Source organism: Salmo salar, chromosome ssa18 (genome assembly GCF_905237065.1).
Source record: "Salmo salar chromosome ssa18, Ssal_v3.1, whole genome shotgun sequence".
Taxonomy (NCBI): Eukaryota; Metazoa; Chordata; class Actinopteri; order Salmoniformes; family Salmonidae; genus Salmo; species Salmo salar.
The window spans coordinates 16738996-16765943 of record NC_059459.1 but is presented as its reverse complement, the minus strand read 5'-3'; the positions used below and the strand labels follow the sequence as shown (position 1 = coordinate 16765943).

Genomic DNA, 26948 nt, shown 5'->3' with positions numbered 1-26948 from the left:
ATTGCAACATGGTGAAGAGATAGGGTACACGTAATCATACACACACAGATAGAGTTGCAAAACACATACACAGACAGACATATACTGGGCGTACAAAACATTAAGAACACCTGCTGTTTTCATGACAGACTGACCAGGTGACAGAAACACACAGGTGAAAGCTATGATGCCTTATTGACGTCACTTGTTAAATCTAACTTCAATCAGTGTAGATGAAGGGGAGGAGACAGGTTAAAGACAATTGATTGTCTATGTGTAAGGACAACCAGCAAACTTGACACAAATGTGGGAGGCATTGGAGTCAACATGGGCCAGCACACTTTCGGCACCTTGTAGAGTTCATGCCCCGACGAATTGAGGCTGTTCTGAGGGCAAAAGTCCGGGGTGCAACTCAATATTAGGAAGGTGTTCCTAATGTTTGGTATACTCTGTGTATATGGCAGTGGACTGGAACTCCATATGTCATGTTGGAGGATATTGTTACTTCTGTGTATTGCAAGTCTTGACTCATTAATCTACCCTTGTGGGAAAAAAAGCTCATACCATATACACACGTATGTACGCAGGCATGCACACACATACACACACATTCACGTAACCCCCCCCCCACACACACACACACACACACACACACAGAGGCACACATCCTCTCCACTCACCTTCGGAGGGCGCGGTGCGTGATTGGCTCTTAAGGCGTAAGGAGGGTCTAAAGCGGGTGCGGTCATTGAAGCTCCAGCTCTTCTGCACCTTGGCAGGGCTGCTGCGCGTCTCAGCACCCGCCACATTGTTACCCGGGGAACAGCGCCGATCGTTGTTGACAGACGTCTGGCGGCTCTTCATACTCTGGCCGCGAGGACTTGCCATACGAACCCGCTCCTTAAAGCTCAACTTAGTACTAAAGAGAAAGACAGAGAGGAAGAGAGAGAGAGCGAGAGAGAGAGAGCAAAAGCCTCTTATTATGCATTCCCCCTGAGAGAGACAAATGTGTGCAGACAGAGTGTAGTCACAGTGTAGTGCAGTGTACTGTCCTTTCCTTTCCTCAAACATTACAAACATGCTTACCTCATCCACAATACACTCAGAGTACCCCATCTACTCTCTAAGACAGTGGTCCCTGGTCCCCTGGTCCTGAGGAGATATAGGGTGTGCAGGCTTTTGCTCCAGCCTAGCCGACTAAACTCTACGATTTACGAACGTTGTGTGTAATTGCGAGCTTTTCTTTGCGTTCTGAAATCAGTAGTTTATGATAAAAATGTTATGTGATGTCGGAGCTCTAATCCGCCCACACTAGTCGACGCTCAACTCTGTCGTAAATCACAGAGTTGAGTTTAATCAACTAACGCAAGCCCAGCACTAAAGGAGTTGAATCAGCTGGGCAGAAACAAAAGCTTAAACTCTTCAAAAGAAGTTCCTACCTAGAACCATAAAGGGTTATTCAATTGTCTCCATATGAGAACCTTCTGAAAAGCACTCTTTTTGCTTCCTAGTGGAACCCACCACTAATACAACGTTAAACATTGCCTTTGGAAAGTATTCAGAACCCTTGACTTTTTCCAAATGTTGTTACGTAACAATCAATCTACACACAATACCCCATAATGACAATGCAAAACCAGGTTTTTGAAATTCTTATAAATGTATAAAAAAAAAAAATCGGAAATATAATACATTTACATAAGTATTCAGACCCTTTACTCAGTACTTTGTTGAAGCAGGTTTCAGGTTGGATGGGGAGCGTTGCTACACAGCTATTTTCAGGTCTCTCCAGAGATGTTTGATTGGGTTCAAGTCCGGGCTTTGGCTGGGCCACTCAAAGACATTCAGAAACTTTTCCTGAAGCCACTCCTGTGCTGTCTAGGCTGTATGCTTAGTGTCGTTGTCCTGTTGGAAGGTGAACCTTCAACCCAATCTGAGGTCTGGAGCGCTCTGGAGCAGGTTTTCATCAAGGATCTTTTCATCTTTACCTCAAGCCTGACTAGTCTCCCAGTCCCTGCTGCTGAAAAACATCACCACATCATGATGCTGCCACCACCATGCTTCACCGTAGGGATGGTGCCAGGTTTCCTCTAAATGTGACGCTTGGCATTCAGGACAAATAGTTCAATCTTGGTTTCATCCGATCTTGTTTCTCCTGGTCTGAGAGTCTTTAGGTGGCTTTTGGCAAATTCCAAGTGGGCTGCCATATGCCTTTTACTGAGGAGTGGCTTCTGTCTGGTCACTCTACCAGAAGGGCCTGAGTGGTGGAGTGCTGCAGAGATGGTTGTCCTTCTGGAAGGTTCTCCCATTTCCACAGGAACTCTGGCGCTCTATCAGAGTGACCATCGGTTCTTGGTCACCTCCCTGACCATGGCCCATCTCCCCCGATTGCTCAGTTTTGCTGGGTGGCCAGCTCTAGGAAGAGTCTTGATGGTTCCAAACTTCTTCCATTTAAGAATGATGGAGGCAGCTGTGTTCTTGGGGACCTTCAATGCTTCAGACATTTTTAAGTACCCTTCCCCAGATCTGTGCCCCGACACAATCCTGTCTTGGAGCTCTACGGACAATTCCTTCAACCTCATGGCTTGGCTTTTGCTCTGACATGCACTGTCAACTTTGGGACCTTATATAGACAGGTATGTGCCTTTCCAAATCATGTCCAATCAATTGAATTTACCACAGGTGGAATCCAATCAAGTTGTAGAAACATCTCAAGGATGATCAATGGAAACAGGATGCACCTGAGCTCAATTTCGAGTGTCATAGCAAAGGGTCTGAATACTTATGGAAACAAGGTATTTCTGTTTATTATTTTTAAAACATTTGCAAAAATGTTGCTTTGTCATTATTGGGTATTGTGTGTAGATTGATGAGGAAAAACATGTATTTAATACATTTTAGAATGAGGCTGTAACGCAACAAAATGTGGAAAAAATTGAAGGGGTCTGAATACTTTCCGATGGCACTGTATGTGGAACTATTTCACCACTAAAAGGATCTACCTGGAACCAAAAAGGTGTCTCCTATGGGGACAAACGAAGAACCCTTTTTTTCTAAAACACCTTGTAGCTCTCCAGGATCTCTATAGTAGCTCTTGGGGACTACTGTTGTAGAGATCAGTGTTCCAAGACAAAGACAATAACCAGGGAACACCGCAAGATCTACAATTTATACAGATGCATAGAAGCACTCTTCCTATTTATACTGTAAGCTAGTGTCTCAGTATCTGTAGGACACTTAGACCTGTATTGTGCCAGTGAGCCTGTGCTTAGACATACTGTAGCTTTATAGATGGGTGGGAGATGCAGACAGCCTCTACCTGAGACACACCCTAACCCTTGCCGTGACAACAAGAGAAGCATGCAATACTGTGAACCAATCAGATGGCGTGACAGCAGGCCCAATGGTCAAGCTTGATTCTTCAGGCACCAATGATCAGTGAGCAAACTCCCAGTTTCTGTGGAAACTTCAGGAGGGAATATTGCGCTCCAGTAACCATTAGGAAGTTATTCATGATAACAGGGACCTTGCCCAAGCCTAGGTAAAGGAAGATGCATCAATGCCGTGTGGGATGAGTAGGGTCAAAGGTCAGTCGGGGTGGTGGTGACCATTTTTTTATGAGGACATGCATTGGCACCATGCAGCCAAGCCAAGAGACCTCAGCAGACAAATGGAGGTCTAGATGGACTGTAGATTTTATGGCGATGAAAGACTGTTAAGAGTTCTGATTTCTACACACAGAACTACTTCCACTATATAAGGGGACCGGGATACAGTTATTTAGGGGTTGTGTCTGATAAGGGGGTCCAAGGGAGGTGGGGGTCGAAACCAACAGGCAACATGTAACAGGCAGCAGTCCCATTAGACAAGCAAAGGGCTAATATAATTATTTAATGGGGAGGGGGTAGGTGGCAGTTTTGGGGTTCTCTCATCATCCTCCATGCACCTGGCAGTTAGTCAGCATTCCCAGAGCTCATGTGACCAGGGAGGAGAGGATGCTGTGTAGTGGGTACTTCCTAAATGTCCGTGCGTAATACCTTCTGAAGCGCCTCCTATTACTATGAGCCTTACTAGGGAGGTAGGGAGGAAGACAGATAGAGGAGGAAGGGGTTAAAACACCAAGGAGTGGGGAAGGGAGGGACGAGAGACATCTGTACGGTCAATACTGTCAGAAGCAGTGGAGGTTGCTGAGGGGAGAACAGTTCATAATAATGGCCTGAACGGAGCAAATGGAATGGCATCAAACACCTGGAAACCATGTGTCTGATGTATTGGATACCATTCCACTGATTCTGCTCCAGTCATTACCACGAGCCCGTTCCCACCATCACCCCCCCCCCCCCCAATTAAGGTGCCACCAACCTCCTGTGGTCAGAACTATAGAACTATGGTCTGATTATATACAGTAGCTCATACACCTTTAGCTGTAGGAGTTGCAATACAAACCATGAGAGTCATTTATGGTGGTTGTGTCCTTACATTCCAGATAGTCAGAAGTCAGAAGTTGTGAAAAGAGCAGAATAAGCAGACACACCCCAATTCTCATACTCTCACACATATAAACAGACCACCCACCCACCAACTCACCCACACAACAACCCACACACGTGCACTCACACGCACGCACGCACGCACCCACACACACCCACAAACGCACGCACGTGCACGCGCACACACACACACACACACACACACACACACACACACACACACACACACACACACACACACACACACACACACACACACACACACACACACACACACAGTGTTTAGCTTTTTAGTGCTTGTTGAGTATATAAGTCAGTTTTACCAGACTAATTTGCTACTGTAAAGCAATTATAACATTACCTAAGTTCTCAACCGTTGATGTGAGCGATGCTTAGGAAAAATCCTATTATACAGCTAATTGTATAGTATACATTTTAGGGTATGAAAAGCTGGGCTATAATTATGATTTCTAAAGCTCTCGCCTAATTGACTAAACCACAACAGTTACTTGAGAAGCCAATGAAAGCATACAAAACCTCAGGACTTCTAACAGCTTGGAGGATTAGCAGGGAATGACAGTTTGGTTGTGTGTGTGTGTGTGTGTGTGTGTGTGTGTGTGTGTGTGTGTGTGTGTGTGTGTGTGTGTGTGTGTGTGTGTGTGTGTGTGTGTGTGTGTGTGTGTGTGTGTGTGTGTGTGTGTGTGCCTGCGCATGTGCTGTGCATATGTCTCTCAACATAAAGTCCAAATTTAGCTGCACTGGCATGACACGAGGAATCCACCGTTGCTAAAGGAGCCCTGTATTGTAAAAACAATAACCTGAAATCATACTTAAAGTCACAGATCTCTCTGTCTCTCCCTCCTCCTCCTTGTCTCTCGGGCCTGCCGACCGAGACTGGTGTTTGACAAGTTAAATAAATACCCTTGGAATGGAAAACGCGCGTCATGGTGCAGACATGGTACAGACGCTGGTTTGCACATAACACACACATATTGTAGAAACACACACACACACACCGATAGACAGTGTAGAAATACGCACACAAACCTCTCTCTCACACACACACACACACACACACACACACACACACACACACACACACACACACACACACACACACACACACACACACACACACACACACACACACACACACACACACACACACACACACACACACAGCAAGCAAGCAAGCAAGCAAAGAAACACACCCAGAAACTCTCTCAAACACGACAGAGACACAGAAAAGTGGTACTCCAGTCATGGTGGCTTGGAAAGCCAGGAGCCAAGAGAGACCATGGTGCTCTGAGAGACAGAGGCTGCTACACTAGAGAGCCATTTCTCAAACCAGGACGGCGACTTTCATAGCACCGTTGTTCCCCTCTGACCAGGGACTGATTCTGACCAGGGACACCAGGTGAGTGCAAGCTCTGGCTAAACAGTGACTTTCAAAACAATTTGAAAATAAGGGTTCAGTTTCAACACGTTTATCAACCAGCATAGTTCTTCTTTTTAGAGTGAATGTCTTTGAATGAACCATTGCGTGATGTGTGTAGAGGCGAGTGCTACAAACCTGCTAATCGTCTCACCCTGTTCTTTCCTTTAGGTGTTAGTGAGAAGAGAGGAGAGAGACAAGGGAAGAGATATCAGTCGTTAATGACAGAGTCTACAGGGTCTCCCTACACCACACACAGGGACAGAGAGATGAAGGAGTCAGCCAGCTTCATACTGTAACGTCCTCCCTGTGTGTATCGCATGCGGGACATGATGTCAGAAGACAAACCGTCAGGCTTGAAGAACACAAACTACTACAGTCAAAGCCTTGTGCAAGACCAATGTTGTCAACTAGTTTACAGAACATTGCAGCAAGCAATAGCTGTGCCACTCAACTGGGCTCGGAAAGCACCGGCAGACAGAGATAGAAGATAGAAAGGTGTGTGTCCCTACAGAGATAGAAGATAGAAAGGTGTGTGTCCCTGGTCAAAAACTGGTTTAATCAATGTTGTTTGCACGTCACTTCACCCCCAAAATTCTATGTGATGACATTGAATTAATGCGGATATTGGTAAAATGTTGTGTTGATTTCACGTTGAATTCACATTAGTTGACAACTCAACCAAAGGTAATTCAAAGCTAGACGTTGAACTGACGTCTGTGCCCAGTGGGGTGTGTGTGTATATTTGTGATTGAAAGAGCAGATGTTTGTGTTTGCGGCCAAAGTGTATATGTAGACCTATAGGGTATGTATGTGTATGTTTGCGTGAGAAAGAGCGAGCGATAAAGCGGGTCATCCTGTGAATATTTCCAGGATCCTCTCATGTGCCCTAAAACACACCCTAAAATCTACAGAGAAAACATGGATGTCATTTCAAGACAACATAAGCTAGAAAATGTTCATGTTTGTACACTCTGTTTTACTTTCAATGTTTAAATGAATTAATGAAAGCAAAGTATTTGTAAGTTGGTTCTTTGTGTGTGGGCGCCTGGAAATATTGGAATATTTGATGACTGTGAGCCTTTAAAAAAAAAAGTTCATATGAAAGTATTGTAACCATACAAGTATCAAATTATAATAACAGCAAAATAAGTATAGGAAGGAATGTCAAAAGGAGTTGACGAGCTGATTAAAACTCAAGTAGGGAGAAATATCCACAAGGGACCAACCGCTAAAAAAGTAGAGCAGGAAATTGTGAAAAAAACTAGATGAGCACAGAGACCAAATAGGAAGAGAGCAGAGCAGCAGCCATACTTTAGTTGTTACCTACTTTGCAGGACTGCAGGTATGCAACGCCTTCAAATGAGGCTTCCAGGTAGCTATGGAAACCGAGTTCTCATCAGCAGCATAACTACGCCAGACACACTACGTGCAGAGTCAACAGAAAACAAAAGAAAAACAGAGAGAGAGAGAGAGAGAGGGGAGGGAGAACGGGGGGATAATAAAAAATAAAACAAGGCCAGAGGGAACGGAGGAGGGAGGAAGGAGGATTGGGGTAAGAAAGAAAGAAAGAAAGAAAGAAAGAAAGAAAGAAAGAAAGAAAGAAAGAAAGAAAGAAAGAAAGAAAGAAAGAAAGAAAGAAAGAAAGAAAGAAAGAAAGAGAAATAAAACAAAGAGAGTGATTAGTAAAACCGGTGGTGTCAAGGCATCATGGGGCGGGGGGAGGGGGGGATACATGCCTGAAGGGGGAGTGGGCGCCCTGGTAGTGCTGCCACGTGGCACTGAGGTAGGTACGGGCACCGTCGGTGGAGTAGAGACGCCAAGCAGCCTGGGATATGAGGTGACACGCATAGAGAGACATACATAGACGGGAGCAATGGCAATATGGTGAGGAGATAGGGTACACATAATCATACACACACGGATAGAGGTGCACAACACATACACAGACAGACACACATACAAAGAGTGTACAAAACATTAAGAACACCTGCTTTTCCACATGGATTCAGCTGGTGAATCTAGGTGAAAGCTATGATCCCTTATTGATGTCACTTGTTAAATCTAACTTCAATCAGAGACGATGAATGGGAGGGGACAGTTTAACAGAGGATTATTAAGCCTTGACACAATTGAGACATGGATTGTGTATGTGTGCCACTCAGAGGCTGAATGGGCAAGATATTTAAGTGCCTTTGAATGGTGTGTGGTAGACGCACCAGTTTGTGTTAAGAACTGCATCGCTGCTGGATGTTTCACGGTCAACAGTTTCCTGTGTGTATCAAGAATGGTCCACCACCCAAAGGACATCCAGCAAACTTGACACAACTGTGGGAAGCATTGGAGTCAACATGGGCCAGCATCTCTGTGGAACGCTTTTGCCATATTGGTCCATGCTTTGAGGCTGTTTTGAGGGCAAAAGTGGGGAAGGTGTTCCTAATGTTTTGTACACTCAGTGTATATACAAAGCGAAAGACCAGGGGCTAACAAACAACAGAGGTAACACATTCCTGCCGACTGCAGATGTAAGTCCATCTGTCGAGAGAAAATATCTGGTCAGATGAAGAAGTGTTGAGGTCCTTATCAACTCAGCCATACTATACAGAAATGATGAATAGAGCAAATGGAGTTGCCTTTTGCGGGCCTTAAAGCGGTGGAAAAGGGGAGCTAAATTGAATACATGAATCAAACGAGTAGCCTAATCGTTTTTTTTCCTGCTTGATGTTAAAATCTCTTGAAAAACAAGATCTGTGTGTGTTTTGTGTTTGTTTTTGAGGTCATTGTGTATGTTGCGTTGATGGGGTATTGTAATAGTCCAGGTCTTGTCTGATAGGATGAGCTATTGCGTAGAGGGAAATCCACCCAGGGCTCTAGTGGAAACAGCTCATAAATATCACCTCTGTATTTCCTTTGGACCTGAGAGAGGACAAAGAGTCTCATCCACGATTAGGTATCGACTACACACAAACACACGTACGAACACACACACATACTGTACACACACGTGCATGCTTCTACACACACACGCATACACATACAGTACCAGTCAGAAGTTTGGACACAGCTACTCATTCAGGGGTTTTCTTTATTTTTACTATTTTCTACATTGGAGAATAATAGTGAAGACATCAAAACTATGACATAACACATATGGAAACATGTGGTAACCAAAAAAGTGTTAAACAAATCAAAAAATATTTTCTATTTGAGATTCTTCAAAGTAGCCACCCTTTGCCTTGATGACTGCTTTGCACACTCTTGGCATTCTCTCAACCAGCTTCATGAGGTCGTCACCTGGAATGCATTTCAATTAACATGTGTGCCTTGTTAAAAGTTAATTTGTGGTTTATTTTTCTTCTTTATGCGTTTGAGCCAATCAGTTGAGTTGTGACAAGGTAGGAGTGGTATACAGAAGATAGCCCTATTTGGTAAAGCTGTCATCAAGGCAAAGGGTGGCTACTTTGAAGAATCTCAAATATAAAATATTTTTTGATTTGTTTAACACTTTTTTGGTTACTACATGATTCCATATGTGTTCTTTCATAGTTTTGATGTCTTCAATATTATTATTGACTGGTACTGTATATAAACACACACACTCTGATACAAAGACACGCGGGCATGTTCACTTACACACACACACACACACACACACACACACACACACACACACACACACACACACACACACACACACACACACACACACACACACACACACACACACACACACACACACACACACACACAGAACAGTTCAGTGGTAGCAGATGGCACTGTAAATGGAGAAGACGGGATCATAGTAATGTCTAGAACAAAATGAATGGAATGATATCAAACACATCAGATACCTGTTTTTTAATGTGTTTGATACCATTCCATTCACTCCAATCCTTCCACCATTATCAGCCTTCCTCCCCTCACCAGCCTCCAATGGAACAGTTATAGCATGTCTGGTGATAAAGTTGTTAGTGTGTGTTGTGTACCTGGATGAGGCTGGCTGCTGGGTTCCTCCTCTTCTCAAAGTGTTTTTGTCTGTGCTGCTCCTGTACCTTCAGGGCAAAGCCTGAGCCCAGGATACCCTGTACACACACACATACACACGATGGACTGAATCTGTGGGTCTTGACACCATGTTTGGTGAATCAACTTCAAACTGTGTGTGTGTGTGTCTGTGTCTGTGTGGCTGTCTGTGTCTCACGGCAGGCAGGGCGAAGAAGGAGATCCCCATCAGAGCAAAGCCAGCTGAGATCAGACGACCCGTCCACGTCTGAGGAGTCTTGTCTCCGTAGCCGATGGTTGTTAGAGTGATCTGGACACACACATCATCATCACAGAGTTCAGAAGTCACAACACAATAGTTACACTGTAACTCCCACAGCCCCACAAGATGCACAGAAAAACTCAATTATCCACCATTACCCTAGGCCAGTGTTTCCCAAATGCCGTTTTGTAGTATTTGGGTAAATTCCATTTTCAATTCAGTCAATTCCTTCCTGAATAGAAAGATCCACCCTATAGAGCCCTCCAGGACGAGGTTTGAATAACACTGCACTGTGTGTTGTGTATTTCAGTGACCTCCTTTCTCTCCCTGTCCCTGTCTCCCCTTGCACATCTAATAGCCCAGTCTCCCCTGACAGACACTGTAAATTACATTCATCGATTGGGTAATTTTAGCAGGTCTGAAGCAGTGGGCATTCATTGTTTGTGTCGACATTGTATAAAGTCTGGTAAGTAGTGCCTGGGAAAGGGAACGAGAGGTGTTTGAAGACCAGCCAAGCATGACCTTGTAGGTCTGTTACCATGCCACATGGTCATTAAAGGATAAGTTTGCTTTTTACAACCAAATGTGCATTTTTTTATGTAAATGTGATGTTAAGGGTCCAGATTTAAAAAAAAGCGATTTCACATGTTATGGGAAACTTACCCCAACTTACCCCAAACTTACCCCAATCATTAATTTCCTCATCCTCGTTGTGCAGTACGTGGTCTCTGAAAATGGGGTCTCTGAAAAAACATGCACGAATGCTTGAAAAACAACCAAATACGTCCTTTTAGAAACGGAAACGCTCTCAGTATAGTGATGCAGGTCTTTAGCTGTTGTACACGTGAAATTGTGTCATTCCAAAATGTGTCCGCAACGTTATTCCATTTTGTGAGACTCAAGCCGTTTTCCCATATCCAGCTGTTCCATTCGCCGTGAAGCCTGTTGCTACATGTAACTGCCAAAATAAAGGAAACACCAACATAAAGTGTCTTAACAGGGTGTTGGGTCCCCATGAGCCGCCAGAACAGCTTCAGTGAGCCTTGGCATAGATTCTACAAGTGTCTGGAACTTCCTGTGTGGAAGCACCTGCTTTCAATATACTTTGTATCCCTCGCTTACTCAAGTGTTTCCTTTATTTTGGCAGTTACATATAGACCGAACAGACAGGTATCTCTCAAGTCACAACACAATGCAATATAATGTTGCGGATAAAGTTCAGAATCACACAATTTCATGTGTACAACTTATAAAGACCCGCATCACTATACTGAGAGCTTTTCCATTTCTAAAAGGACGTATTTGGGTGTTTTTGGAGCCTTTGTTCATGATTTTTCAGAGCTCCCATAGTACACAACCAGGAATCCCTGATTGGGTGTACGTTTCTCCAAAACAAGTGAAATTGCATGTCTGGACCCTTCTATAATGTGCTATTTAATTAATGTTTTGTTGTTGTTGATTTTGTTGTAAAAATAAATATCTTAAGGTCATATTATAGACTGGTCGGCAAGTCCAGTAATGATATTAAAGCTAGTCTGTCTCTTTGTCTTTCAGAGATGGGCTGGTTAGGTTGTTTTCTTGTATCTGCTGATTAAACTTCAGTCCTGTGAATATCAATATGGGCTACATAGAAACATCTTGATCAAACTACACATTATTGTGTGTATGTGAGGAGTGTGCACGTGTGTTTGTGTGGTGTATGCATGGGCCAGTGTGTGTGCATGTGTGTGCATGTGTGTGCGTGTGCGTGCGTGCGTGCGTGCGTGCGTGTGTGTGTGTGTGTGTGTGTGTGTGTGTGTGTGTGTGTGTGTAGACTCACTGTGCCCCACCACAGAGCATCGGCATAGGTGGCAAAGTCTTTGTTGAACTCCTTCTCCACAAGATAGACCAGGAATGAAGAGAAGATAAGCACCAGGAACCCAATGTACCAAGCTGTCACCAACTCCTATAGGAAATCAATGTATTATTCATGTAAACAAATACATCCGATCTCACTGTATTTGTTGTGTCAACCAGGTCCTAAATCCCTAAAGATCAAGTTGCGGTGACAGTGAAGAAAACATTCACTAGCAAGAAACCTTGAGAGGAACCAGACACTAGGGAGCTCATCCTCCTATTTGTTATAGGAGACAGAGTACATAGGACTATGTAGGCATGGTCGTACCTTACTGTGTGCGTAGACAACAGATCCCAGTAGTTTCCAGGTGCCCCCTCTGCGGTCCATGCGCACCATTCGCAGGATCTGCAGGAAGCGAAGGCTCCTCAATGCCGAGGTGGCAAAGATGTTACCTTGGCTACCCGCTGACACCACAGCAATGGAAGCTATGAGTACAATGATGTCTGGAAAGAGACAATGACAGATAAAGGGGAATGGGGAAAAGTCACTAAAAGCAACTTCAATACTATAGTAGTATTTACAGTCTTGTAAACTTCCATGAGAGCCTACCGATAATGTATTGCAGTGTGTATGAATGATACATGTGATACTATCACACAAAGGCGTAACTTTGTGTTGCATATTGGGTCAATGGCTTCCTTAGTGTTCCCTTTATTTTTTTGAGCAGTGTATATATATATATGCATAGGAACTGAGAAGTGGTCTGTGGTCCCCACCTGCAGAACCACTCCTTTATTGGGGGTGTCTTGCTAATTGCCTATAATTTCCACCTGTTGTCTATTCCATTTGCACAACAGCATGTGAAATGTATTGTCAATCAGTGTTGCTTCCTAAGTGGACAGTTTGATTTCACAGAAGTGTGATTGACTTGGAGTTACATTGTGTTGTTTAAGTGTTCCCTTTATTTTTTTGAGCAGTATATATACATTTGCAAAAATCGATTTGTCATTATGGGGTATTGTGTGTAGAATGATGAGGAAAAGATGGAATTTAATGCATTTTAGAATAAGGTGAGAAAATGTGGAAAAAGTAAAGGGGTCTGAATACTTTCCGAATGCACTGTATCTGCAGTAGAAGCCTATTGACAAGGATTTTTTTAAATGATGTCGGTGTCGGTAACATGATTCTGAATATGCTTCACATCAAATCAGAACAAGTCGTTTTTTGTCATTTGTTATCGCCAGTTTTTAAGGACACGTAACTGTGGAACATTTGGTCAATTTCGTTAATTTGTTGATGGTGCTGGAAGTGCCCAGTCGGATATTTCCTTTTCGCTCTCTTTCTACTCTCAAATCTGAATGGGTCTCTTGGATCCGAACTGGCACGTGTCTGTTTACGTCTGTTTTTAAACTTGCCTTTTCGGAACAGGTCTGATTGTCCTCGGGTCCATTTGGAACGGCTCTCTGTTTTTTTGGGACCCGTTAAGACCTCTAGCTTGAAGAAATGAGTGACGTATTTAAAGGGCAGCAGTGCATTTTGAACCCACAACCAAACACCTCCCTGTTTTTTAACTGGTTGTTCAGAACAGCACCGTTTCCATTTAATTGAATGTTGCAATACGTTTTTTTCATACTGAACTCAGCCCTGGTGACTTTGCTATAAATAAATAGGCTGAAGCATGCCTATCTGTATTTGTGCTAATCATTAGCTAGATCAGTGCTTCCCAAACTTTTTCAGTCATGGGCCCCCTTTTATCATGGGGGAACATCCTATCATGAAACGGGGAAACCTTTTACTCATCAAGAAACAGTACATACAAACACCAGTATCTGGTTTCTCTTCCAAATTGAAATCAAGAATAACATTTTTATAAAGGAGAAATAAACCAGTTTACTGTTGCAAGGGGTGAGCCAATTTATTTTGTAGGTTTTCTCAGTTGAAATAAAATATAATGGTGATTTTGGAAGTATTGTTAGGGTGATTATTAGGTTGCATAAACATGATGAGTGCTATCCCCCTTCAATTTTGGCCTTCACATTTGTTTTCTAAACATAAATAGGTTGCTGCTGCTGGTCAGAGTCTGTGAGACAGGCAGGCTGCCTCTGACTGGGGAGAGAAACAGGCTTGCTTGAAACTACTGGTTTCAGAGAAACAGCCCTTCTCTAATTCTGTAGCCTACAAGAAACCAGTTGTTTCAAAGTTTATAATACTACCAAAGTTGTCTATGAACTCACTAAATTGAGCCCAATATAACCATTAGCAGTTATTCATCGATTTTCGCACTCATCACTTAGCAATAGAAACCTTCTGCATTTAAAAAGTGGTATATATTTATTCATGCTTATGAATTTACCATGTTAAATGTGACTGTACTTCTTTACTTCTTACAAGTTAGCTCACAGAATTAAGGGTTTTATTAAGAAGAGAGAGGAAAGAGAGAAGCTATTGCTCCATTCTCCTTACAAACATTGCGCAACTTTCTTTCCCTTCACTAACCACGGCCTCTGAGGACCAGGCCAAACCAAGCATAATTGGCGATTGGGGGATCCAATCATAAAATTAGGAATAGATTAGTACTGTGTAGTGTAAAGCCACAGAAAGCCAGTAGCTACTGTAGGAAAATAATTTCCAATTCATCAAATTTATCATGGTATATTATCGGGAGGGTCAAATTGACTGTTGATGCCCAACACCGGAGAGAGGGCCAGAGGCCTCAACTGTGTTGATCTGGAGCGCTAAGACTGGTTAAGAAAATAGACATGTGTACTGGAGGAGTCATCACAGGGATCTAAAGTACCTAGTATTCACTTTCATATGATCAGAGGAGAAAGGGAAGAGTATAAGAGATAGAGTGAGAATAAGAGGGGCTGTCCCGCCCTGGCCATAGAGAGGTTTTTTATTCTCTATTTTGGGTAGGCCAGGGTGTGACTAGGGTGGGCATTCTATGTTCCTTTTTCTATGTTCTTTATTTTCTATGTTTTGGCCGGGTATGATTCTCAATCAGGGACAGCTGTCTATCGTTGTCTCTGATTGGGAACCATACTTAGGTAGCCCTTTTCCCTCCTTGTGTTGTGGGAAGTTGACTTTGTTTATGGCACATAGCCTTTAGCTTCACGGTTTGTTGGGTAGTGTTTATTGTTTTGTTCGGCGTCTTTTCAAATAAAAAGAATATGTACGCTCACCACGCTGCACCTTGGTCCTCTCCTTTCAACCGATGTGACAGGGGCAAAGAGGGACATACTTAGGGCCATCACAGCGAGGGTCCTGAAGCATACAAACCACTATTGCTCCTACAGTAAACCACGATAATATTGTTACGCTCAAATTCACATCAATCACATTTCAGCAAACTCATTTCAAACTCTGAAACTAACCTTTATTGAAAGAAGACATAGATTGTGATCTAGGTTTTTGGAAACTGTGTTTATCCTTTCTTTTATGAGAACTCAATGCCAGCTTCTGTTCTCCCTGTTTGTGTATTTAAGTGCATTATCTTTCAATCAGAAATCAGCCTTGTTGAAGATCTCTTGGTGGAGTGATAGGGCCTTTGCAGTGCAGCACACTCAACGATACAAAAATATACAGTGCCTTCGGGAAAGTATTTAGACCCCTTGACTTTTTCCACATTTTGTTACGTTACAACCTTATTCTAAAATGGATTAATTAAAAATTTTCCTCATCAATCTACACACAATACCCTATAATGACTAAATGAAAACAGGTTTTTATACATTTTATCAAATGTATTAAAATAAAAAACAGAAATACTTCATTTACATCAGTATTCAGACCTTTTGCTATGAGACTCAAAATTGAGCTCAGGTGCATCCTGTTTCCATTGATCATCCTTGAGATGCTTCTACAACTTGATTGGAGTCCACCTGTGGTAAATTCAATTGATTGGACATGATTTGGAAAGGCACACACCTGTCTATATAAGGTCACACAGTTGACAGGGCATGTCAGAGTAAAAACCAAGCCATGAGGTCGAAATAATTGTCAGTAGAGCGCAGAGACAGGATTGTGTCGAGCACAGATCTGGGGAAGGGTACAAAAATGTTTTTGCAGCATTGAAGGTCCTCAAGGACACGGTGCACTCCATTATTCTTAAATGGAAGAAGTGTGGGAGATGGAAGAACCTTCCAGAAGGACAATCATCTCTGCAGCAATCCAACAATCAGGCCTTTATGGTAGAGTGGCCAGACGAAAGCCACTCCTCAGTAAAAAGCACATGACAGCCCACTTGGAGTTTGCCAAAAGGCACCTAAAGGACTCTCAGACCATGAGAAACAAGATTCTCTGGTCTGATGAAACCAAGATTGATCTCTTTGGCCTGAATGCCAAGTGTCATGTCTGGAGGAAACCTGGCACTATCCCTAAGGTGAAGCATTGTGGTGACAGCATCATGCTGTGCGGATGTTTTTCAGTGGCAGGGACTGGGAGACTAGTCAGGATCGAGGGAAAGTACAGGGATCCTTGATGAAAACCTGCTCTAGAGTGCTCAGGACCTCAGATTGGGGCGAAGGTTTACCTTCCAACAGGACAACGACCCTAAGCAGCCAAGACAACGCAGGAGTGGCTTCGGGTTTGAAAGTCCTTGAGTGGCCCAGCCAGAGCCTGGCCTTGAACCCGATCGAACATCTCTGGAGAGACCTGAAAATAGCTGTGCAGAGACGCTCCTCATCCAACCTGACAGAGCTTGAGAGGATCTGCAGAGAAGAATGGGAGAAACTCCCCAAATACAGGTGTGCCAAGCTTGTAGCATCATGCCTAAGATTCGAGTCTGTAATCGCTGCCAAAAGTGCTTCATCAAAGTACTGAGTGAAGGGTCTGAATACTTATGTAAATGTGATATTTCATTGTTTTTTATATATACATTTGCAAAAATGTATAAAAACATGCTTTTGCTTTTGCCATTTTAGAATAAGGCTGTAATGTAACAAAATGTGGAAAAAGTCAATGGGTCTGAATACTTTCCTAATGCACTGTATTTCACTAGATTATTTCACTAGATTTCATTACGTAAACTGTATTTGAAATGCATGCATATACATTTGCATCTTTGCTCAAAGCATTTAACACCTGACAATATTCCAGAAATGCATGGCTATGACATCTAGTCTACAGGGTGGCCAAAGTGGTTCCTAATTCGGCTTCTTAAATGACTCTCTAGGTATTGATCAATGGAGATCATTTTTGGGGCCCCCAAGCCAAAACTTTGCCGGTGATATAATTGAAATTGTGATGAGTAAAAAAAATATTTCGATTTCACCTAATTCACACCCAAAAATGTATTGTTAAAACATTTCTAGCCTGTCTATATATGAGTAACAGGGTTGACGTGTTACGCTCGACCCACTCAGTTTTTCACCACAAAACACCAGAACATTACCAAAAAGAATAGAACCAGCTCACCTGCTTTTACGCTACGATTTGATGTTCAATGTTTCTTTTGAATTAAATATTTTACTAAAGTTCAGTTCAGGTTACCAGGGTTGACCTTAAAATGAGGGACAGACCTAAATGAATCACTAATCACATGAAAAAAAAAAATTCAGAAAGTTTGTCAAAGCAACGAAATAACTAGGGCTTCACAATGATGGTTCTAGAAGTCCTAGAGGGTGCACGGAGGGACATGTCAAAATGCAGAATTTTGGCATTTTAGCAAGTCTTTATTCATATTGAAAATCATATTTATTAAATCTCCATGTGGTCTATATTATAGGCCACTTCATTTTATATAACAGGCTTTTAAAATGTAATATTGGTGCATCATTTCTACTTAACATATCAAAGGGACACAAAAGGCACTCATTTCGTGGAACCACCCAGTACACGTTAAGTTCTGCCTCTTGGATGTTGGCTGCAATGCACTCCTCAAGTTTGTTTGTTTTTGTCATATGCACATGAAAGACATGGAGTTACTACATGACCAATAATGTATCATGTTTGTAGTAATTTTTGTAGTCATTTAAATGCATGTAAATGCATGTTAGTGCTTTTGGTGTGTGTCAAGTACATTAAAAAGGCATTTTGATAAAATATATTGTAGCGGTGGCAGCCTATTAGAAGACTTGGAGGTGTGGCTTGTTGGGGGCGTGGCTTTGTCATAGTGTATTTTGTCATGCCAGTTAATGTGTTACAGTATGTTGTGTTCTGTGATTAAAGGTTAAGCTTGTACACTGCCAGTTCTGCGGTTTTAATGAGACTGACATACGTGCATGTGATACCAAAGAACCTACTAGACAGTCACCATTTTGTTCCAATATAACTTGGCAAATTTTGATATTTACTATACATTTTAATTAAAAATATATTTATTACAAATACATTTAAATGCATATTGGAATATATTTTAAATATATATTCTAAAATGCGTTCTTTAATGTATTTCAGAATGTGTTTTGAAATACATTAAATACATTTCTGATGCATTTAACATATATTGTGATATGCATTTGACATACATTTATATACTGTATACAGGTAACTGCGAAAATAATGGAAACACTTGAGTAAATGCCGGATACAAAGTATATTGAGAGCGTGTGCTTCTACACAGGTGTGGTTCCTGAGTTAACGTCCCATCATGCTTAGGGTCATGTATAAAAATCCGTTATTTTGGCCATTATTTTGACTATACCTCATGGGCTATAGCTATGGCTATACCCCATAGGATGACAATGCCCGCATCCACAGGGCACGAATGGTCACTGAATGGTTTGATGAGCATGAAACTATGTCAACCACATGCCATGACTGTCTCAATCACCAGATCTCAAACCAATTGTACACTTATGGGTGACTCTGGTGTGGCACCTGAGAAAGCGTTTTCCACCACCATGAACAGAACACCAAATTATAGAATTTCTTGTGAAAAAATGGTGTCTCATTCCTCCATTAGACATTCAGACACTTGTAGAATCTATGCCAAGGTGCATTGAAGCTGTTCTGACTCGTGGTGGCCCAAAGCCCAAATAAAAAACACTTTATGTTGGTGCTTCCTTTATTTTGGCGGTTACCTGTATATTTCAAATATATTCCATAATATATGTTGGAATATACAGTAGATATTTATTTTACATTTCCGGTATGGGTGCACACACACACACACACACACACACACACACACACACACACACACACACACACACACACACACACACACACACACACACACACACACACACACCTATAACACAGAAGGGTTTCCTGGCAAAGCGGAGTCGTCCCTGCCAGCCCCTGTAGCGACTGCAGCAGCCTGCGCTCCATATCCTGATGATGTACTCCAGCCCAAACACCACGATCATCACAAACTCCTACAAGGCACACATGATATCATAGACCATTATTGTCAGTCAAGAGGCGACAGGAGACAGTTTAATATACTGCAAAATGGTATATTTATTCCAGACAGTTTTAGTATAAAGGCAAATGATTAATAATGATCACCAATAATCAATATAGCATCTCGGGTTGTTAAGTTTGATAAACTATAGTTGCAGTAAATTAAATGTCTCCATTATTCATGTGTTTTAATTTGTGCGGTGCTGCAAAATAACAAGAGAGCAGTCAGGAAGATTAGTATGCAGAGTGTTAAGTCTGTGTTGTTTCACTGTAGCACACACACACACACACACACACACACACACACACACACACACACACACACACACACACACACACACACACACATTATGTTCATTACGTACTCTTTTGACTCATCACATACGCTGCTGTTACTTTTAATCTATCATGTTGCCTAGTCACTTTACCCCTACCTACTGTATATGTCCATATCTCCCTCAACAACCTCGTACCCCTGCACATCGACATGGTACTGGTACCAAGTGTGTATCGCCAAGTTATCGTTACTCATTGTGTATTTATTCCTCCTGTTATTATTTTTCTATTTCTATTCTATTTATACGTATTTTTCTCTCTACATTGTTTCACTTCAACACACACATGTACAGTTCACACACACACACACACACACACACACACACACACACACACACACACACACACACACACACACACACACGCAGTTAGAGGCAGACCCAGTAATTAATATGTTTGCAGTCCATCAGTGCCCCATGTAGTGTACAGTAGAGAGGCTGTAATTTCCGTGGATGATAAGAAATGACACAGGTCTACACGCACGTCAGCGTGTACCTGCCCTTGAATGTAACAGTGACATGCTTGCATCCCGCTGACCTCTGCGAACAGTTTTTAAGATTCATTACAGAAAATGTAAAAAATATTACATCCCAAATTGACAGTAGCCGACACCATACCAGCATTTCTGGTCAGGAGACACTTCAGGCAACTACTCTGTAACTGTCTACTGCTTCCTTTAGCTTATTTCAGCCAATATCCTTTGGGTCCCTCATTGACACTATAGCTCACATGAAGACCTCCTCCTGCCCCTTGGACGTGATCCCTACTAGACTACTCAAAAAGGTTATGCCTACTGCTGGCCCCAACATTCTGTCTATTGTAAATAGCTCCTTGAACTCTGGCTCCTTTATAGCTTTAAAGTCAACAATGACCTAATGTTGGCTGCCGATGCCGGTGAATGCTCTATTCTAGTTCTTTAGGATCTGAGTGCCGTGTTTGATACTATTGATCATAGCATCCTTGTTGACCGGCTAGAGAGGTGGGTGGGAACCTCCGGCATTGCCCTCGACTTGTTCAGGTCATATCTACGTGGCAGATGTTTCTCAGTGAGCATGGGTGGTTTAGTATTGTCCCAAGCACCTATTCACCACGGTGTCCATCGGGTCAATTCTGGGCACCATCCTTTTTTTCCTGTACATGCTTTCCCTTTGTGACATCATCCTCAATCATAACATTCAGTTTCACTGATACGTGGATGACACGTAGCTTTATTTACCAAGCATATCCAGTGACGAAGCCAGCGTAGCTACCCTTCACCAGTGTCTTGCTGACATCAAATGATGGATGTCTGACCATTTTCTCCAGCTCAATGATAAGAGATGTGTTTTATTTGGCCCTCACCTTGCCAGAACCCAGATTGTAAATAACCTTGGTCATTTGTCCACCAATGTAAAGCCTACGGCCAGAAGTATCTTAGTGTCTTCTTTGACCCTGACCTAAACCTCGAGCTGCATTTACAGAAGATTGTCCAGTCTTGCTTTTATCATCTAAGAAATATAACTAAAGTTAAGTATTTTATTTCAGTGAAATCAAATCAAATTGTATTTGTCACATGCGCCAAATACAACAGGTGTAGACCTTACAGTGAAATGCTTACTTACAAGCCCTTAACCAACAACACAGTTTTAAGAAAAATACATGTTAAGTAAAAAATAGATAAGTAAAAAATAAGAAATAAAAGTAACAAATCTGGAGAACGTTATACATGCTTTGATTTCCTCACACCTAGATTACTGTTACTCTTTGTATACATGTCTCAGTCAGGAATCTCTCCATCGTCTACAGTTTGTTCAAAATGCTGCAGCTCGGCTTTGAACAGACACCAGGAAATGCAACCATATCACACCTATTTCAGCTTCTATACACTGGCTACCAGTCACTTTTACAATCGATTTCAAAATTGTATTAATCACGTTTAAGGCTTGGTTTAGCCCCATCCTGTATCTCCAGGACGCAGCCTGAGATCCTCTGGCAGGGAACTGTTGACCACTGTCTAGGTGAAAACTAAAGGAGACTGGGCATTTGCCATTCGGGCCCCTAAACATTGGAATGGTCCATCAGAAGAGATCAGGTTTGCAGATTCAGTGCTTCTTTATAAATCTCCATAAAGATGCTTTAATGTATCATTTGAATTAGCTATCTTTTTTTATTCTCCTTCCTCCTTTCTTTGTTAGCAATTGTATTTATTTCATTATGTGAAACCTTCCTTACTTGTACTGGAAAGCGCTATACACATAATAATAATAATAATAATAATAATAATTAGAAAAATACATCTCTGAAACGGCACCTTTGTAAAAATATGTGTATGTCCTAGCGTCCTGCCCATGGGGTGTACATTTACATCAAGCTGCCTAACACAGAAAGAGGAGACAGAGTCCTGTCCCTAAGGGCCATTCTGGCCTCGGACAAGGCTTCCTTGTCCAATGCTTACTTACTTCTTACTTATATGTCCTGCAGCCTTGAGGGGAAATGTAGTGGTAGGTACAGGACATTAGGTGCTCATGCTGCTTGGGGCCTTGTCTCTGACATTCAGATTCAAATGAAAACAGAGTTCCCCATAGAATAGTGTTTATTATCCTACAGTCTGTCTGATCCTCTGAGCCTGGCACACACACTGTGCTCTCATCAGTAGGGATACACACACGCGCACACACACCTACGAGCACAGACACACACACCTCATGCCCCGTACACAACTCCGTTGGGATATGACCTTTTAATTCAATACAGGAGAAACATATTGTTTTAGGTGATAATAAAACCTGTTTCGTTGAGTTACTTTTTACTCAACTTGTTTCTCTAACTTTCTAGCAAGTCAAGCTAGCTTACAGAGCAGATAGCTAGCTAAAAGCTAGACTAGGTTGAAGATACTGTAGCTAATGACAATCTAATATCATCAAAAACAAAACGTCATTACCATCACAATAACTAAAATGGGAAGCAACAGTCATATAATATAACTGGCTTAGCAGCCAATGTGTATTATTTAATATAACTAATAAAACAGTACTCACTTATAGGAATGGGTAATTGTTTACAAGTTGCTAGCTATCCCATAAAGCCATTACCGAAAACAACATATTTTCATCTTGTTCTGTGGTTTGGTAACTTCCTGTTCTATTGACGGACTCTGGCTGAACTGAAGACGACACAAAGTTTGAAAAAATTCAAAGTATATGGCATCCGTTTTGGAACGGAGTCTTCAACTGCAAGGGGGCGCTGCGATTCCACTCAATTGAAACGGTCCCCATTGAAATGAATGACATCCAACGCAATGCAACAGACTGCTAATTGGTAATGTGAATGAGGCATTATACTCACCAGGATGAGCAGAAAGTGGTTGGACAGGTCCTGATGGGCAGGGATCGTGGAGAACACTGACAGAACCAGACAGCCAAACACCAAGATGAACCTGACAGAGAGAGAAACAGACATACACTACATTAGATAACACATATATCACCTACAGATAATACGCAATACACATGAAATCAAGGTCAGGTCGCGCTGTCAGAACCCCCCCCCCCCAGCTTTATTACTGTAATGAGGTACACTGCTGAGGATAAAACTGCAGAACAAGCAGTTAACACAGCATGAAAGTGTGTGATGATTATACTGTGTTAAACTCTTTTCTTCCTCTTTCTTCATCTTCTGCTCACCTTTATTGCTGCCTTTTCCCTTTTCTCCCCTCTTCTCCATCTCTTTCTCTCTAAGAAAGTCCACTCTGCCTAGGGCTATGGCTGGTACAGGATTTTTCCATTTCATTAAAAAGACTGTTCATCTTGTCAAGAGTCAGCAAGAGGCATTTTGTTATTCTCTTTGTCTTATGACTTGCTCTTCCCTCACGCTCTGCTATGAGTGTGTACGTGAGTGTCACTCTTTAAGTCTTATCGCCACAGCTCTCACCCCTCACCCCTCTTCCATCTTTCCCCTCGCTCACCCCTTTCTCCTCTACCGTCTCCCTTCTCTCCTCTGTCTCCCTCTTCCCTCTCTCCCCTCTCCTGGAGCTGAACTCAGCCCTTTCTCCTCTACCGTCTCCCTTCTCTCCTCTGTCTCCCTCTTCCACCTCTCCCCTCTCCTGGAGCTGAACTCAGCCCTTTCCCCTTAGACGGTGATTCATAACATCATTTATTTTCCATGGGATTCATGTGAAATATTAGGGTGAGTAAAGGGCTGTTGGCGGTCCCCTCCAGGCTGAGTTACAGTAAACCTAGAGAGGGAGGTGAGTTAGGGCATGGTATGGACCTAACAGCCGGGGAACATAGATAGAGCAGCAGACACTCATACGCCTTTACTGTCAGAAAGACCAGGCATGGCCACCAGATCCACTCCCAGCTGCTGCTCAGAGAGTAGCTGTGTGTGTGTGTGTGTGTGTGTGTGTGTGTGTGTGTGTGTGTGTGTGTGTGTGTGTGTGTGTGTGTGTGTGTGTGTGTGTGTGTGTGTCTGTAGATGAGGAGAGTTTTACACTTTATTGTGTTGCTATTTTTACAATAATACAGATCAATGATACATTTCACAAGATCAATCTAACACAACGTGGAATCAACAATGGGTTGCCACTTTTCATCCCACATTGGCACAGAACCCCTTTCTATTGTGAAATATCAATGTGTGTCGTGGCCTGTGGATGGACTTTTATCCCTGACACACCACAACCCACCATGGGTCATTACATTTGGATTAGTTGACAGTATGACTGACACCTCTGTAACTAATGACCTCATCGATGACTGGACCAATCAATCCATCAATCAGTCCCTGGACAGAGGGATCGATAACCAACTAATCACAAGGAGGATCAATCATTGTCTAACTTGTTGTGTCTAACTTGCTTGTGGCTGGTATGTATGGTGTGTGTAAATTGCATATCTCTGGCATCTTTCTAGTGTGCAACTGGTTGAGACAGAAAAACAGAGGCAGAGACAGAGAAAGACACAGAGACAGAGACAGACAGAGAGAGAGACAGACAGACAGAGACAGAGATGGAGACAAATACAGAGATGGAGAGGTGAAGTGCCTCTCTCTCTCCTCTCGTAATGATGAGCGCACAGAAGAGCAAAGACAAAACCATATAAAGCCAAAACGCCCCTAAACCTCATACCCAACTTAATGGAATGGAACAGCCAGTGTGAGTGTGTTAGCACCGTAGGAGTGTGTTCTGTTGGAGTGCCGCTCTGCTTCCCCGGTTTAGGGGGATGTGGCTGGGGAGATGGCTTCAGGTCAGGGTGGAAGTGGAGGAGAAAGTGAAGAAGGCAAAAATTGCAGGGTCTAGCTAGCCATGCCTTGTATGTCCTTTAATATATCATTTTATTGTTAGTAATTCTTCCGCCCCAAATAGTCTCTCTTTGTCAATGATCCATGAGCTACATTATAGAATGGACTGACACACACACACTCACACACAAAACACATCTTACCATCCTGTTTCATCTGGGCCGTAAATCTCCCTTAAGCGGACTCATCCAACTGGGAGAAGATTTAGAGTCAAGGAGCAGAAATACAGCTGTGTGTGTGTGTGTGTGCATGACCGAAAGAGAGTGTGTGTATACTGTAAATGGTATATGTCAAATTTCAATCAAATGTATTTATAAAGCCCTTCGTACATCAGCTGATGTCACAAAGTGCTGTACAGAAACCCAGCCTAAAATATGTAGTTTGTGTATATTGATATGCAATGTGTCTGTGTCATGTGCGTGTCTGTGTGCGTGTTTGTGTGTGTGTGTGTGTGTGTGTGTGTGACGGATCAGCTATGTGAGAGGTCAGTGTTTTCCACAACATACTGCCTGGTACCATTATCTATTTCCTCCTTTCTTTTGATGCCAGCCATGCCATGCCAGCCCTTCAATCAGAGAGAGAGGGAGAGAGGGAAGGAGGGAGGGAGGGAGAATAAGGCAAGTGCTAAAAATACAAACAAAATAGATAATACTAAAAGGAGATGGAGAACAGGACAGTGTGAAATAGCAAATTCATTTTAAGCACTTTTCTATGTACAATTATCAATTTTCTGAATATTCCAGTGATTGAATACCGACACGTGAATATGTGGAGTGGAATTAGAAAGGCTTCTTAGGGTAACGGTAGTGCAGATATGATCAAACATTCTGCTATAAATACACAACAGCATTACATGGCAGCATGGAGCACCCTGACGACAACCTCTGCAGTGTGCCTGCGTGTGTGTGTGTTTGGGATTGTGTGTGTGTGTGTGTGTGTGTGTGTGTGTGTGTGTGTGTGTGTGTGTGTGTGTGTGTGTGTGTGTGTGTGTGTGTGTGTGTGTGTGTGTGTCTGTGTGTGTGTGTCTGTGTGTGTGTGTTTGCTTTCCTGTTTTTGCCCACTAATGTAAGTGACAAATTAAAGCTGGCCCTGAGTATGTCTGTTTCTGGGGAGAGAGAGCGAAGGAGAGAGGGAGAAGAGAAGAGAAGAGAAGAGAAGAGAAGAGAAGGGAGAAAAGAGTTGAGAAAGTGAGAGGCACAGACATATTGTCTCCTTGCCAAGAGTCTATTAGTTCATCCCTGTGTTTTATCAAGTGTAGTGTAATATCTTACCTGCTGATGGGAGCGATAAAGCACAAGGTTTTATTTCTAAGCAACTACTTAACAAAACACACCAGGGCCAAGGCCACTCAGACTGAAGAGACAAACGTTCTCCAAATGAAAAACCACAACCCCTCAGTCTTCCAAAAATTCTCCAGACGTTCTCCAAGTGAACAACCACAACCTCTCAGCCTTCCAAACTTTCTCCAGACGTTCTCCAAGTGAACAACCACAACCTCTCAGCCTTCCAAACTTTCTCCAGACGTTCTCCAAGTGAACAACCACAACCTCTCAGCCTTCCAAACTTTCTCCAGACGTTCTCCAAGTGAACAACCACAACCTCTCAGCCTTCCAAACATTTTCCAGTGGCGTCATTAAGCCTGGGCTTCTTGGGCTTCAGCCCCGGACGTTTTTGGTGCAGCTCCAAACCTTTTGATGGTCCAATAAAAGTATTATTATTGTAATTTTCTTTTTCAGTCTAATATGTGTTTCCATAACCACAATTCACTTGTGCTGTGCAGCTGGATGTGTAACAACCACACTCTAACCTTGATTGATTTTAGAGCTGTAATTTACTTTTCACTGATATTTATTTATGACAAAAATGAACAAGACAATATCCTGCGCAAGGCAGTAGGAGGCAAGAAAACCCTGGAGTGATGCGATGCCTGCTGTGATTGGTCAAGATTTCACAACGCAGTGGACCGTTTATGTCCCTTGTCAATGT

At 42.5% G+C, this 26948-nt stretch overlaps 1 protein-coding gene across 4 annotated transcripts in view; it reads right to left on the bottom strand.

Annotated features, from left to right (window-relative positions):
- The window catches only part of kcnq5a (potassium voltage-gated channel, KQT-like subfamily, member 5a), a 110767-nt gene that overhangs the window by 15672 nt on the left and 68147 nt on the right, over nt 1–26948 (bottom strand). For 2 of the 4 annotated variants that reach the window (XM_014154577.2, XM_014154578.2), the window contains exons 2-10: nt 23010–23100; nt 19195–19321; nt 12330–12505; nt 11985–12110; nt 10103–10213; nt 9888–9983; nt 7232–7326; nt 6040–6066; nt 660–895 (exon numbers count right to left, since the gene is read on the bottom strand). In XM_014154577.2, the coding sequence (XP_014010052.1) occupies nt 660–895; nt 6040–6066; nt 7232–7326; nt 9888–9983; nt 10103–10213; nt 11985–12110; nt 12330–12505; nt 19195–19321; nt 23010–23100 (1085 nt within the window). The remainder of the gene's footprint in view (nt 1–659; nt 896–6039; nt 6067–7231; nt 7327–9887; nt 9984–10102; nt 10214–11984; nt 12111–12329; nt 12506–19194; nt 19322–23009; nt 23101–26948) is intronic. The other 2 variants (XM_045700815.1, XM_014154579.2) reach the window with 1 other exon arrangement.